General features: G+C 41.2%; 2 protein-coding genes across 15 annotated transcripts in view; one reads left to right on the top strand and one right to left on the bottom strand.

Moving 5' to 3' along the window:
- The window catches only part of MCTP1 (multiple C2 and transmembrane domain containing 1), a 175046-nt gene that overhangs the window by 126076 nt on the left and 33300 nt on the right, over positions 1-15670 (bottom strand). For 2 of the 14 annotated variants that reach the window (XM_083465207.1, XM_083465208.1), the window contains exon 1: positions 10710-10902. The exons of 10 other annotated variants lie outside the window; for them this stretch is intronic. In XM_083465207.1, the coding sequence (XP_083321333.1) occupies positions 10710-10733 (24 nt within the window). In that variant the 5' untranslated portion in view covers positions 10734-10902. Of the gene's footprint in view, positions 1-10709; positions 10903-15670 lie in introns of those variants that run through there. 2 more of the 14 variants (XM_083465216.1, XM_083465205.1) reach the window with 1 other exon arrangement.
- Positions 4694-6583, top strand: LOC310688686 (uncharacterized protein). Its single transcript, XM_083465495.1, has 2 exons — positions 4694-5497; positions 5732-6583. Exons 1-2 carry the CDS (start codon positions 4924-4926, stop codon positions 6307-6309), a joined length of 1152 nt encoding a protein of 383 aa, XP_083321621.1. The 5' UTR covers positions 4694-4923; the 3' UTR covers positions 6310-6583.

The following is a 15670-nucleotide window of genomic DNA, read 5'->3' as shown; positions in this document are numbered from 1 at the left end:
TGTGAGGCTGGTTTGTTTCCACTACAGTAGTTATCTGAACCATATATTAGGGTTCAGGCAACAGCAATTAATCTAAAAAACTGAAGCAGAAATTTCCGTGGCTGCACCAGAGGAGAGGTGGATTGAAGTGTGTGAGCTAGACCTCTAAGTTTTTTCTCATAACAACAAAGTATGGTTTACATCTGAATGCAATCACAGTTTTCGTATGGAGACAACAAAGCATGGTCAGATATACTACCACTCGGCACAGCAAGTTAATTCATCTGCTAACTTTGCAAAGGGAAAAGAACCCAGGTTAAAATTACCTCGGCTTGCTCACCAGTCATAGGCTAAACCAATTAGAGTTCCTTTGGATTGGAGATGAAAAAACTCAATTTAATTTTAAAACAAGTGCTCCCAGTTCCTTCTGTCAGCTATGCCAGAGAGGAAGGGAGCTTGCAAACCCAAGGCCAGTATCAGAAACACTAAACCAAAGTTTAACATTACGTTTCGACCAGGCTATTCAGTTGGTCAGTACTCATTAGATGAAAATGGCATTTAAAATTAAAACACTACTTCATTGAACTTCTATATGTATATATTTATAAAAATCTGGTTAGACAAGATAAAAGTAGATTTTTTTTTAATACTGTATGTACTAAAACTCTGATTTCTGTTCACCATCCAGCTTTCAAATGATGTGCCAAGTTTATATATAAGTATGACTACCTTGGTGACAACAGCAATCAACATGCTAGCCAGGAAACATATGTCTGATCCACTGCCTGCTAGCTATGTACCTTGCAGTAATAAATGCTGTTGTTTACAAGTTGTTATCATTACAGGAGGGAATTAGAAACAACATTGTAATATAAAACGACATAAGGTAGTCTTGACTTTTTTGTTTCATAGCATTGTGAGAATTACATATATAAATTGCATCTCAAAGGTAGTAACGGTACACAGCCAACATATCATTAGACATATTCAACATTATATTGCAGTTTTGCAGCAGATCAACAATAAAAAGAATCCACTGAAACATCTGCTGAAGTTTATAAACCATTTCAGCAAGTACTCTGAGCACTCCAAAATTCTATACAAATATTAATTGTACCATTTAAGGTCTCTTATAGAGGGTACATTGACTTTAGCTGGCTTTAGCAGCCAACCAAAATGTGTGATTACCAGGACAATGTCCTTCTTCCAAAGGGTGGAGCCCTGATTTTGATCTCACACTGAACTTCCTAAACCTAGAGCAAGGAACCCTTGGCTTCCCTCTCCAGCTCCAGGCCTAAGGCTGGGATGGGAAGTGAGGGGTAGCACAAAATATCCAAGAAGAAGAAGAATTAACTCCCAGTCAAGCAAATTAGGTGTACTGTACAAATTACTCAAGTCACACCTAGAAGGGTCTTCAGATCCAGGAAGCTACAAATGTATTTTGCATGGATTTTTTTAAAAATTCACAATACCAGAGTTTATAATACTACTTTGATTACTTGAATATAATTTCTGGATTCACATTCAGAAGCAACTTTACTTTGTTATAGCCTTGCTATAAATTATATATATTTTTATAAAATGAATTTTAAGGATTATTAAGCAATTCTACACTTGATTGATAACCAAGGTTTATGTCACATTTTCTACTGGTTTAAACGTTGAATTCCTGTATTTTGTTCAGGCTGTCCATTAATAGTTCAACAAGGTATCATGTATACTTACAGCACAGACTGGCTAGGTCCAGTTTTCAATATCATTTTCCAAACATGGTGATGCTATTCCTCCCACTCATTTCAATGATCTAAAAATACTTCTTGAAATTTTTAATTCTTATTAAAAATATAATTTCAAAAATACATTCAAATTAAAATTTATTCCAGAGGTATGAGGTTTGAACTATACACACCACAGTACCAAACTAAAATGATGAACATGGGACTCATTCAAGGCAGTGGATTATTCACACTCACACAAGGATGCATTAACCATATCTTGGTTATCCACATGGTCCGCATCCCTCACAATATGCATGAACAAGTCAGTAGGGCTCTTTTTTAAAAAAGGGGGGTGAGGAGCAGTCAAAAATAACATTTGGCCAGTTCAAAAATTCTGGCCAAGCAAAAATTATATTATGTCATGTGATGTGGAAGGCAACTTAAGTAGCTCAGGTCCTGCAGATGTTGTTGGACTATAATCCCCATCATCCCTGATAACCAGCCATGCTAGCTGGGCTCGTGGTAGTTGAGAGAGCCAGGGACTAGCCGTCCCTGATCTAAACTGCTTGATCATAGAAAATAAACAGTGTCTATTACAATTAAGGGCACATTCAAGTTCAACATTAATTAGGCGAGGAGTGGAGAAGGGACAGAGCAACTATTAGGGTTGGGAAAGAAGAAAGTGGTTGATTCAACACAACACAAAGTGGTAGGCCTTTTAGTCTTCTAGACACCTGGGTGGAGCTGGGTATTCACCAAGACACTGCTCCTCTCCACTTGTAGTGGCCAGAAGAGGAGCACCAATATGTCATCTCAACCTCCTCCAGTCATCAACATCAAGGGGATTAAGATTATAGTTGGACTGCTGTTTTTCCCTCATTCTCAAAATTTGTGCATTTGAAAACAGGCTTGCAGCAAATGGCTGTGCTATTCCAGCCGCTATTACAATCTTCCAATATCAGTTTAATTATTTTTTCTTTACCAGTGCAGGAATCTTTTTTAAAAAAATTAAAAATGAGCTCAACCACTTAGCAAAACCATAGCACATTGCAGGGCCAGTCAGACCAGCACATGTTACACAGGGCTCTGAAACCATATTTTATTTTTCCTCCTAGTTTGACTGGAAGTGGAGTTAAATTCGAGCTCACCAGAGGCACAGTTCTGCTGGGTCAACTGATCAGAAACAGATGCGTAACCAAAGACTTATCAGCTACAGCAAAAATGTGAGCATTCAATCTGATAACATTGTCATGCTGGCCTGGACATCTGTTGCAGACTGCTACTTGACAAACACGCAGTGGTATAGAACTTCCTGGTATTGTTTGCTGGGGCCTTGTAGCAGCAATATAAAGCGATCTCTTACCATATTTGACTCATGGATGCAACTTGCATAAACAGTTCAGCAACATTTGCACTTCAGCTACACAGTCACAGTTCTGGATAGAAGTTTGAAAAATTGGGGGGGGGGGAGCAATGCCAGTAATTTGTGGCTCTCAGATGTTACTGGACTCCAACTGTGAGTGTTCGTCTACACTTCTGCTTGTCCCGACACTTTCACCTAGGGAAAATCTGCTGTTTACTGCTGAATCAGAACAAACGTCGATTGGCATTTGTTTCGATTTGGCAGTAAACAGTAGGTTTTCCCGGAGACAAACAAAATACCGCTTGGATCTGTGCCTATAAAGCACATGGCAAGTGGGAAACTTCTTGGACCTATACTTTCTAGGCAAGCGGAAGTGTGGCCGAACCCTGAATAATCAGGGAGGGTGGAAGTTGTGGTACAAAAACATCTAGAGGACCAAGGATTCCCCACCCCTGGTATATTCTATTCCAGGAGCTCAGAATGGCTTTACAGAAGGCTTTAGTGATTAAGCCCCTTTTCATCAGGTTTTAATAACTTCTGTTCCCCATTTGCCCCTTCTGTGAAGCAGACAACCAAGGCGGCTAATATAAAAATTGATGCCAGGCCCCCAGATTGCAGGTACCTGTCCTTCTACTCCATCATATCCTCATCTATGCTGTGTGTTCCCAGTACTGAGAAGTTTCAGAGGCATCGCTTTATCAAATATTTGTAATACTTGTTTTAATTAGAAGTATAAAAGCAGAGTATTAAGTGGAGATGTAGAAGTACCTGCTGATTGTCCAAGCTGGATAATGCAGTGAGCATACATAGGTCAATGATGCAAAAAAAGAGACGTTAGTTCAATATTGATAAGTAGAAACTAACAATAGTAACATACATTCCCCCACCTCAAGTTCACCTAGATAGACTGGCGAGCAGGGAGGACTATCACCATTCAAATGGGAAGACTTGAGAATTAAAATAACACTTAATCAGTATCTCTTTCAGTTGCTATTACTTACTGGAAAATATTAATCACAATCCCAAAGTTTAAGAAATGCAGCTGACGTGGATATTGAAGCATGATTATCCTGAAACATACATTACAAACATGTTCCAAACAGTATGTTGCCTTTGCTGTACCCTTCACTAAGTTTATTTTAAAAGTCTTTTTCCCCCTGCCATGGCAAAATGTCATAGCTGTGAAAACCAAGATTCATAGGTTAAAGCCTTTGCTGTCCTCCATGTGGGAGTCATAGCCACGGCAGAGGCTTGTAATATTGCAGGGTGCCTTGCTGACCTCGGTGACCAGCACTCTGAGCTTTACAATGTATTGGAATGCATGACCTCATATGGAGTTATGTTCCCCCCCCCCTCTGGGCAGTGTAACCCTATATCTGGTTTGTGGGTGGGTAAAAGCCTTGACCGGATGTAGGTAACGTGAGACATTGGAATGCAGCCATGCGGCTGGAGAGGAACAAAGGGCTAGGAGAATAAACGGACTGGAGGAAGAGGTGAAGTCTGATATTGAGCTGCCTCCATCCATGGAAAGATTGCTAGCCTCAGTGTCTTTATTTAATGCCTAAAAAGCACCATTTGTAACGGCAGGCTCCGACAAGTGGTGCCCCCTGTGTGAGGCAAACTTAAACGTGTGAGGCAAACTTAAAAGAAGAGGCAACTTAAAGAAAAGAGGCAAAACTTGAAGCAAACAGTCTGAGGCAGACTAAGAGGATTTTAAAAGAAACTGTGAGAGGATTTTCGATCCAAGCAGTGGTTATCATCGGCTCACTACGTCCGGCAAGGATTGCAAGCGCTAATCATCTTAAAAAGATCCCGGTGAGTCCGATCCCTTCTCTTCTCTTCTATTACATTGATTTTTGAAAAATGGGCAGCTCTTTGACTACTCCCCAACAGAAATTTTTAAAAGACTTAAAATTTCTCCTCTCCTCCAACAAATTGGAAGTTCCAGAGGGTGATTTGATACAGCTCATTCTGTGCATTGATGAACATTATCCCTGGTTCCCTTTGAATGGAACATGTGAATTGAAACTTTGGGACAAGATTGGTGAACATTTTCATGAGCTCCCCAGCATCAGTGCTCGGATTTTAAATGCATGGTGCAAGGTTCATTATGCCATGGGCTCTTTATCACCAAAAAATATCTCCCTGGCTGCATTGCCAGCACAACCTTCAGCTTCTTTAACCCAGCCTGCTGTGTTAGAGTCTGCTGTGTTAGCCTCTGTTCCAATCCTTGCCCTGCCAGCAGAAGCTCCAGACCCCAAACCTCCATACTGCAGTTCCTCACCAGAGGACCCAATCCTGCAAAAATACCGTGGTCTGGCTGGCAATAATCCTAAACTTTCAGAGGCAGACCCAGCTACCTCTTTTCAACGTGCAGTCCTTGCCTGTTCCTTAATTCAGGATACTGTGGCATTCCCTGTCATTGTGCCCCCTGCTGGTGCTCCAGCAGGAACTCAAGCCCAGCACCAACCTTTTGACTTTAAAATCTTGAAAGAGCTCCAATTGTCAGTTAGGACAAATGGATTTCAAGGCCCATTCACACAGGCTCTTTTGGAAGCCACATTAGTCCAGCCTTTGGTTCCAGATGACATCAAGCTTTTGGCACGTACAGTGTTACCTCCATCAGCAGGTGTTTTGTTTGACCACGAATGGGAAACTGCTTGCTATGCAGATGCTCCAGCCTTGTTACAACAAATCAGAGGAAATAATCCAAATATTACCCTTGCAGACATCGTAGATGCCATGATGGGGTGTGGCCCCTTTGCTCAGGCTTCAGTACAAGCCACACTGCTGCAGATTTTATTGAGGGATACTGCTCTTGCTGCTAAACAAGCAATGAGAAAAATCCCAGAACCCACCAGTATTCAGTCAAGGTGGAGTTCAATCAGGCAAGAGGCAAGAGAATCATATTCTTCCTTCATGGACAGCCTGCTTACAGCAGTGAGTCGCCAAATTGAAAATCCTGAAGCCAAACAAATAATTATCAAACAATTGGCCTTTGAAAATGCCAAAGAGGAAAATGCCAATCCAGCCACAGACACAGCAGCCATGCTTCGCATTTGTCAGTCTGTTGGTACAGCCACCCACAAGGCTCATTTGCTGGCAGCAGTGCTCAATGAAAACCAGCCTGTAGCCACCGATACAACGTTTCCAGCGTGGCAAACCAGGATCACCGATACCTCAGTGTGGGTAGAACGGTGGCCTCCACCAAAAGGAAAATCCGCAGCAATGGCACCATCTTGTTTCTGAACAGCTTATTTCTGAACAATTGACTTTTGGCCACATTGAACCATCTTCATCCCACTGGCTCCAGCAGACAGGGAACAGTTTGCTTTTACATTGCCAGTATGTCACAATTCGCGGCCCACCAAGCGATATCAGTGGATTGTCCTGCCTCAAGGCATGCGGAACTCCCCTACACTTTGTCAACATTTTGTGAGTGAAGCATTGAAACCTTTCCGCATGCGCCACCTAGAGGTTCTGCACACAAGCTGCATCTGGCAGTATTTGCTACACCACTATTGCCAACAGGAATTTTATATGCTCAGGCGGGACAAGAAGAAGACTATCTGCATTATAGAATGGTTACATTTACCGCACATCCCATCGAAGAACATTTATTCCGTAGTTGAATCCACATCAGACATTGTTATCAAAGGACGTTCACGAGCAAAGCTTTAAGCAGTTATGATGTTACCTCAATTTATTTACCTTTCTCACAGACTGAACAGCAGCATTTATTCATAACTAATGCTGCCGTGCAAATTGCTTTAGATGATTTTATAGGTGTCATCATTTTTAACCCTCTTCACGGATGGAACAAGAAGTAGGGGAGTAGTGACATGGGAGGAGGGAGGAAAATGGAAATGGTTATTTACCCCTCAACAGTCTTCTGCTCAGCGAGCAGAGCTAGAGGCTGTGATTCTTGCCTTTCAATCCTTTCCTACTCAACCTTTCAATCTTATTGTGGATACTCAGTATGTATATCGCCTTTTTGCTATTTTACCAATATCTTATATAACTCCTTCCTTGGATTCTGACTTGTTTTCCTTGTTTCTTGGCCTGCAGGCCTTACTTCAGCACAGAGAGTTGTCTTATTATGTTGCACATCTTCGCTCCCACACATTGCACCCAGGGTATTTAGCAGAGGGCAATGCAAGAGCAGATGCAGCATTGAAGGACATTTCTACCTTTTCTCTCTTTTCTGATCCTATACTATGGCATGTCATTCAGCACACTATCCGCTGTTTCTCAGTCATGGGTAAACCTGCGCGTATCAAAACTGATAATGGTCCAGCATATATTTCTAAAACATTTTCAGAATTTTGTATGTTGTGGAATGTGAAATTAACTTATGACATACCCTTTAACTCCACAGGTCAAACTATAGTGGAAAGAGCACACCTGACGTTCAAAACACTATTGCTTAAACAGCTTGGCGGCCGAAGCATACCAACAGCAGATATCCCTTCGGCTGTTCACCAAGTTCTTTGTGTACTTAACCATCCTTTTATATCCATATCTTAGGACCCATAACCCCACTAATTGCATTTTAGGAAAGAGGAGGCACTCCCCCGCCCCTTGGTGGTGTACCGACGCTTGCCTGATCCCCCGTGGCATGGACCTGTCCCGCTGATCACGTAGGGACGAGGGTACGCGGCAGTGGACGTCGAGGACAAGCCTTTGTGGGTTCCAGCTCGATGCGTGCGGCCATGGCGAGTCTTTAACCGCGGACGCGCCTTCCTAACCATTCGCCTTGCCATCCTTTGCTGCACCGTTATACAAGGAGAAGCGGATGACACAGTCCAGTTGAAACCACCATATTTCACCTCATCGGCTGGCAAGCAGCTGTCGCCTGAATCCTACTCTGGCTGGCAGCAACCATGGCTCAGCCACTTTCGAACTATAAGAACAGTTGTTGAATAAGACTTTTAGGGTAGAAAATTATCATAAGATATGGAGGAATAATATTTTTGTACAAGATATGATTATGTTTACCAGTTTATTGCATGCTTCTAAATGTTGGTTATGTATGCACATGCCACCCTTTTGAGAGTCATTCAGGCATAATGCTTCATGATGTGTCTGTCAATGGATCTTTTCAATTTACTAATATTATATCCCCTAAGCAATCCTTTTGGCCCCAAGTACACTTGACCCTCCATGAGCCTGCAACCATTTATTTTCAAATTAAGGAGGGGAAAGAGTCATGGGGCATATATCCAAACTGTCAATATACATTGAAATTCACTTTTAATAGCTCTTGTTCTCTTACAGGAACATACAGTGACCAATCTCAGTGCTAGAGAAGTGACACCAGTGCATGGCTAATAAACTAGAAAAGAAGCTACCATGCAGCTTGGAATCAGAATTCTTATATTCTTGGCTTCCGGATGGAAGTTGGCTTCGACATTTATTGATTTTAGTGATCATTATAGTAGTTATTTGCATTATTTTGTGTTGCTGTATACAATGTATTCCTTCTTTAATCTCTATATGTACTGCATGGTTCTCCAGTCTGCGGCCCGCTTCCGTTCTCACAAGAGTCTGATTAATTAAATAAAGAAAGAGGGCATGTGGGAGTCATAGCCACGGCAGAGGCTTGTAATATTGCAGGGTGCCTTGCTGACCTCGGTGACCAGCACTCTGAGCTTTACAATGTATTGGAATGCATGACCTCATATGGAGTTATGTTCCCCCCCCCCTCTGGGCAGTGTAACCCTATATCTGGTTTGTGGGTGGGTAAAAGCCTTGACCGGATGTAGGTAACGTGAGACATTGGAATGCAGCCATGCGGCTGGAGAGGAACAAAGGGCTAGGAGAATAAACGGACTGGAGGAAGAGGTGAAGTCTGATATTGAGCTGCCTCCATCCATGGAAAGATTGCTAGCCTCAGTGTCTTTATTTAATGCCTAAAAAGCACCATTTGTAACGGCAGGCTCCGACACCTCCACTTCCTAGCTGCTTCCATTCTAGCAGAAACTAACATGAAGGAGATCAAAGGTCTATAAAGCACAGTCAGTACCCACTGTATAAAGTTTCACTAATTATTTCCTAAATCCACTATGGATATTCTTATTAGAAACTAATATGTGGGAAGACATTACTTCTCCCTTTGCTGTTGCTCACTCTTTGTTTCCTGATACATACTGCTCTTCCTTAAGTTGTATTGTTTGATAGTTCATTTGATAATCTTACAACGAGGGTGACTTGGGTCAAAAAACAATATACAGCAAGAAGTTCCCATGCCAGTAGAATGTACAAAATGTAGCAACTGAGGCTGTTATCATAGCAATGCTCTTACTACTGTACAGATGATATTATCACATTATCAGTTCAATGGCACTCAAGCCCCAAACCAATGATGCATGATCCACGTGAACAGCTGAGCTCTTGATGAGCTTTGTCAAAGCAATGAGCTGTTTAATTCACACCCACCCCATACTTTAATCACACTTCAACACGAGAAAACAGAATTTGGCCATATACACAATCCTTTGCATGTGTTTAACTGCATCAGAGCCATAAAGGAATCCTGTATGCCCAAACAAAGCTGAGTTTAGAACAGTCTCAGAATTATTACCCCAATCTGACAGCTACTTCTAGTTTCTAGGTTACTGATCAAGTCAAGATAAATTCAGAACCATTATTTTTTAATTGACAATGATTTTTTAAAAGGCAAGCAGTCAGAGCTGTAAATTCACTATATCTGATTCATCTAGAAAATTAGTATGATTATTCTGTCATTGCTACATTTCAGAATAAAGATTCATTAAATAGGTGCATCCTTCTCTTCTTCAAACCTACTTATATGCTCTAGTGCTTTTTGCAGGCATGCTTAGCTGAATTCTACTAATATCTTCCAAAACAAAAAATCTTAGTAATCTTAGGTCTACGGTATTAGAAAGTCAAACTAGCAAAAATATTTTAAAAACATCCAGCAGCTAAGTTTGTATACACCTTTAAAAAAACTCGAATTCTCCTGTTGCCTATTCAGTAGTCAGTAGCATATGTTTAGATTTTGCAAGTAAACTGTGTAGACATCTGAGAAGCTTGTTTTGTTTCAGCACTGCTAGTAATCCGCTCAATAAAAGGCTTAGTATCTTAAATGCATACTAACGATACCTGCTAGCAACTTCATATATCCTGCACATGTCTATTCAGAAGAAAGCCACACCAATGGGGCTTATTTCCAGGCTAAGTGTGATATAGGACTGCAGCCTTAGATGCATTTAAATAATAATCATCCTAGTGATTTCAACTCTCAGCAAATACAGATGAGATATGATTTGAAGTATCACTATTTTATAGCAGCAAGAACTCTTACATCTCTGTGCAAATAATCTAAACTGACAATCTTTTAAATCAATACATTTGAAGCCAGACGCAGTACTGAAAAGCTCTAAAAAACATATATAGTAGAAAATAGGTTTCACATGGTTCTCTTAAGAGGCTTAATAACTATGAAAACATTTACATTGTTATAATTTTTCCACAGATGTAGCACCTTTAAGTCTTTTGTTCTTATAATTACTTTTTAAAAAAACAAACCAAGAACACATAAAATGTACCCATTTAATCCCTAAATATAGCCTTGTTAGAATCACTAGCAACAGATTAAAGTAAGAGGGAGGGAAAGGAAAAATTACCTTACTGTTCTCAAATGGCAGCATGTTCCCTGTTTTCAGTTTGGAGAATCAAACAATGATGTTTGGGCTTCAACATCCATCCATCAACACTTAAAATTACTCCTATAAATGGGTTATCCCCCAACGATACTGTTTGCCTCCATCTAGCAGCAGTGACTTCTTAGCACACAGCTTGCTGCTCTGAACTGCAGTCACTGGGAGGGACTGTAAAAGGAAACCATAGAGTGCGAATACAGTTGCTTCACAGCTTTAAAAGGATATGACTCACGAATCTAATCTCCCATCTCACTGTACTACATCTTTTAGCGTCTCCAAACACTGAACATGAGATGCTGACCAGTTTTGTTGGATGTTTTCAACAAGTGGGCAAAAACACAATACTACTTTTCAAAATGCTTAATATTCACATAAATATTCAACAGGCAGAAGTCACAAGACACAGCATATCCTACCATTAACACATATAACCTGTTACCTTACTTATGTTATTAGATCTCAAAAATAATGGTTTAAGCCAGTGCTTTTTTCTGGGGACAGCCCAGGCAAAGGTGACTATGGAGTGCGGCACTCGTCTTGCTTTCCAGGCAGAGGGAGCCGGCGTTTGTCCACAGACAGCTTTCCGGGTCATGTGGCCAGCATGACTAAACCGCTTTTGGCACAACAGAACACCGTGATGGAAGCCTGAGCGCATGGAAATGCTGTTTACCTTCCCGCCGCAGCGGTACCTATTTATCTACTTGCACTAGTGTGCTTTCGAACTGCTAGGTTGGCAGAAGCTAGGACAGAGCAATGGGAGCTTGTCACCGTCGAGTGGATTTGAACCGCTGACCTTCCGATCAGCAAGCCCAAGAGGCTCCCCCCCCCCCAGTTGTTAAAAGTATGGCACTTACTATAACAACTTCATGGTGAGTAACAGCACACTGGTTTATTCCTAACATGCACTAAAATTACAGCGGTGCCCGGCAAGACGAATGCCTCGCAAGACGGAAAACTCGCTAGACGAAAGAGTTTTCCGTTTTAGAGGTGTTTCGCAAAACGAATCTCCTATGGGCTTGCTTTGCAAGACGAAAATGTCTTGCGAATTCCTGCGGGGGGTTTTCCTCCCCCCCCCTTTTTCTAAGCCGCTAAGCCACTTATCAGCTGATCCGATAAGCTGATAAGCCGCTAAAAGCCGCTAATCCGCTAATCCATCAATGGGCTTGCTTCGCAAGACGAAAAAACCACTAGACGAAGAGAATCACAGAACGGATTCTTTTCGTCATGCGAGGCACCACTGTATATGGCTAAAACACAGAGGATCTGATTCAAAAGATGTCACTTCACTTCCATGCTTACTATGGCAAGCTAATTACCACTGCAGACTAATTACCCAGGAAATCCCTGTGTTCTAATTTACAGAGGACTGCCCCCTATTTGAAGTGTCATCCAATTCAAGTCTGGTTTAAAGATGAAGACCCAATAAGAAGGGAGAACAGGTGTCTTGAAGTTACCCATCCACAATTAGCACCCAGATTGCAGTCCATACAGGCACATAGATCCCCAGGCCACCTGGCCCTTAGTCTTCCACAGTATGGTGGCAGAAATATAGTACGTATTTAAAATACAGTGATTTCTAAATTTGCAGCTATACATGCAAGTTAACATATACAAGTTTTATGCAAATCTGTGTTCCCTTTTCTGGCAGTGTTAAGTTGCCAACCGGTAATTACCAGAATGGTAGTGATAAAGAAAACTGTTTGAACTACCCATTTTAAGGTTGAAGAGCAAGGTAAAATTATATACATTCTAGAAAAAAGTTCACGAATGCATCTCTTTTTAGAGGAATGCAAGGCAATCTAAGGTTTCTCCATTAAAAGGTTTCTCCACCTTTCCATCTTTCAGACCTGGTGCAGATGTAATATTCCTATCAACTATGGTAATAGTGAAAGCAGACATCTTCCTACTTCTGCTACTCTGTCATGGAACTCTCTCTTTTAAGTCTGCATAAACCTATGTCTGCACCAACACCAGTGCTTTTTAAAATAAAAAATAAAAAAGGTACTGGTACTCAGCATGAGGTTGTTACAGTAAGTGCCAAACTTTAAACATTTTGGGGGGGTGAATTGCTGTACCCTTGAGTACACCAAGAAAAAATCCACTGACCAACACCTATCATTTGTGGCACCCACTCCACAGACTGACTACCCATTACAGGCAATGCTAGTTCTTGATTTCAGTCTTCTAAAACAACATCAGCAGAATTGTTGATTGACGACGTGATAAAAGTGCACCAGGCTGCTTTCGGTACAAATAAGGGTATGAATGCTTAAGATTCATAAAGCAACTTGTTAGGTTGACTACCTTCCCAATAGATATTTAAAACACAAAAAAGAAACAAATTGCACACAGGATACAATACAAAAACACAAAAGTCATAAACCCAACTATCATGAAAAATAACTACACCAGCATTTGTTGTTATTGTTTAGTCGTTTAGTCGTGTCTGACTCTTCATGACCCCATGGACCAGAGCACGCCAGGAACTCCGGTCTTCCACTGCCTCCCGCAGTTTGGTCAAAGTCATGCTGGTAGCTTCGAGAACACTATCCAACCATCTCATCCTCTGTCGTCCCCTTCTCCTTGTGCCCTCCATCCTTCCCAACATCAGGAAACATCCAGGGAGTCTTCTCTTCTCATGAGGTGGCCAAAGTATTGGAGTCTCAACTTCAGGCTCTGTCCTTCCAGTGACCACTCAGGGCTGATTTCCTTCAGAATGGATAGGTTTGATCTTCTTGCAGTCCATGGGACTCTCAAGAGTCTCCTCTGGCACCATAATTCAAAAGCATCAATTCTTCGGCAATCAGCCTTCTTTATGGTCCAGCTCTCATTTCCATACATCACTACTGGGAAAACCAAAGCTTTAACTATACGTAAAATCAGCAATGCCTTAAGAAGCCAGTTATGTGAGGTACCATGATGAAAACAACCACTAGGAGGGTTTCTGTGTTCTTCAGTTCTACAGTGGTACCTTGGTTTACAACCATAATCCATTCAAGAGGTCCATTTGTAAACCAAAATAGGTTGTAACCCAAAGCATGCTTTCGCAATGCGGCCTCCAAATTTTTTTTCTTTGTAATCCAAAAAAATTGGGTTGTAATCCAAAAAAATGTTGCATACTGGGACACGCACTTCCAAGTTTGACGTGTTTGTAATCCAAAACGTATGCAAACCAAGACGTATGCAAACCAAGGTACCACTGTACCTTGTCCCTCTTGAGCTTCTGTAGAGGCTTGCTTAGTGAACCAGCAAAAGTTGCACATAGTGCTATTTTTTCTAGATAAATAGGTGCCAAAACTCACGATGAAAGCCTCCCTTGTTCTTTTATAATGGCAATGAGAATTCTTATAAGTTCTGACTGGAAAAAACCCTGGCTACACACACAAAATGTCATTCTGTAATGAGATAATAAAGACTGTTCCTGTTACCAGTTGCCTGACATTATGTTTCAACTACACTACAAAAAAATCTTTTGGGGCAAAATAATATTTTGAACCCCACCCACAAGGCACCTGAAATAAATAAGCCTCTGCTGTTCACTTAAAGGCCTGCAAAGAAGGAGTCTTGCTGGGACAGACTTCCATAGTTGAGAAGACCCTGTCTTGTGCATGCAAGTCTAGACAACAACATGCAAAGAGACAGCAATCTTTTACCGGGGGGGGGGGGAGAGGGAGGGGGAGGGAGAGAGGGGGGGAGAGAGAGAAATGCACCAATCTGAAAAAGCCTAAAACTTTAATCCAACTCTGGTGTTGAAACACTCACCGAAACAAACTCTGTGGTTTATATTCATAGTACGGAGAACACTGTTCCATCAGTGCAAACATTTCTGCTTGCCCGATGGAACAATTTCTCCTTTCCTTCCCCTGAACAAGGTTCTAGGGTTTCTCACAACCCAAATCCCTTCCAGAGGGATTTGGGGAGAGCACTGTAGTCCCATTGCACTACTGGGAATAGCTGCACTAGCTTCTGCTAGCACAATGATTTAGCTGAACATGGCCCAATATGATTTTTCCTCTAGTGGTACTTCCACCCCGAAAAAGCTAAATTACTTGCAAAACTGAATTATTACTTAGAATTCTACTCCTCGCTCAGAACTGCTGTCACCTGAACAATTGCTGAAATACACTTTTTCCATCCACCCTGCCCCACTGCAGTACTCCAAATTTATGGGACGGAAATGGTGGCTTGATGATGTCTATGTCACTGCATCAGAAAGAAGAAAAAGGATGGACTATCAAGTCAAGTATGACCCAAATGCTAGGCTTCACAGACATGAAAAAGGGCAATGTAAATCATATAAATCAGCTTCAGTGCTTAATCTTCTCTCAAAAGACTGTTTATCATTTTAAAATGAAACTATTATTAAGGCAACTGCTTCAGCCAAAAACGAGCTGTGCCATTAGGCGGTTGAGTCTAGAATGAAGAGAAAGGGGTGGGGACAGGAAGAGAACAGAGAATCAGAAAGACTGTGGCAACATGGCAACATGCCCAATATGCCACTTATGTGAATGCTTCAAACCAGAACAGTCACTTCTCTGTTTTGTGTGCCAAGGATGGAATACAGCAGAAGTAGACCCAAGTAAGAACTACACGCCTGCAGACTGTTTAAAAGAAGAAGAGATTACTTTTGCCAACTGAGGATTGTATCCAATTAATTTCTACTCAGAGTAGATACACTGAAATTAATGAACTGAAGTTGAACACGCTAATTAATTTACCAGTAAATTGGTGTACAATGAGTATGACTAGCACTGAATACTTTTGAACTTTTCTGAAGAATTTACACACAATTTTAATATTTCTGTGGCACTGAGATTCCTGCAAAATATTGAATATTTTTAAATAAATTGGAGAATAGAAATATTTGACTCCTACATTTGCAATAACCTGGGCTTCCAAAATAAGGATGAAGCTTGCATTAGGAT

This window comes from Podarcis liolepis, assembly GCF_965112155.1.
Source record: "Podarcis liolepis genome assembly, chromosome: 11".
Classification (NCBI taxonomy): Eukaryota; Metazoa; Chordata; class Lepidosauria; order Squamata; family Lacertidae; genus Podarcis; species Podarcis liolepis.
This window is presented reverse-complemented; position numbering and strand designations above follow the sequence as displayed.

Bases quoted from the DNA above. Each gene is read 5' to 3' on its own strand.
- LOC310688686 (XM_083465495.1), top strand. From the start codon at position 4,924: ATGGGCAGCTCTTTGACTACTCCCCAACAGAAATTTTTAAAAGACTTA. The intron at 5,498-5,731 runs GTGCTCCAGCAG...CTTGCTATGCAG, and splicing joins TGTCATTGTGCCCCCTGCTG to ATGCTCCAGCCTTGTTACAA.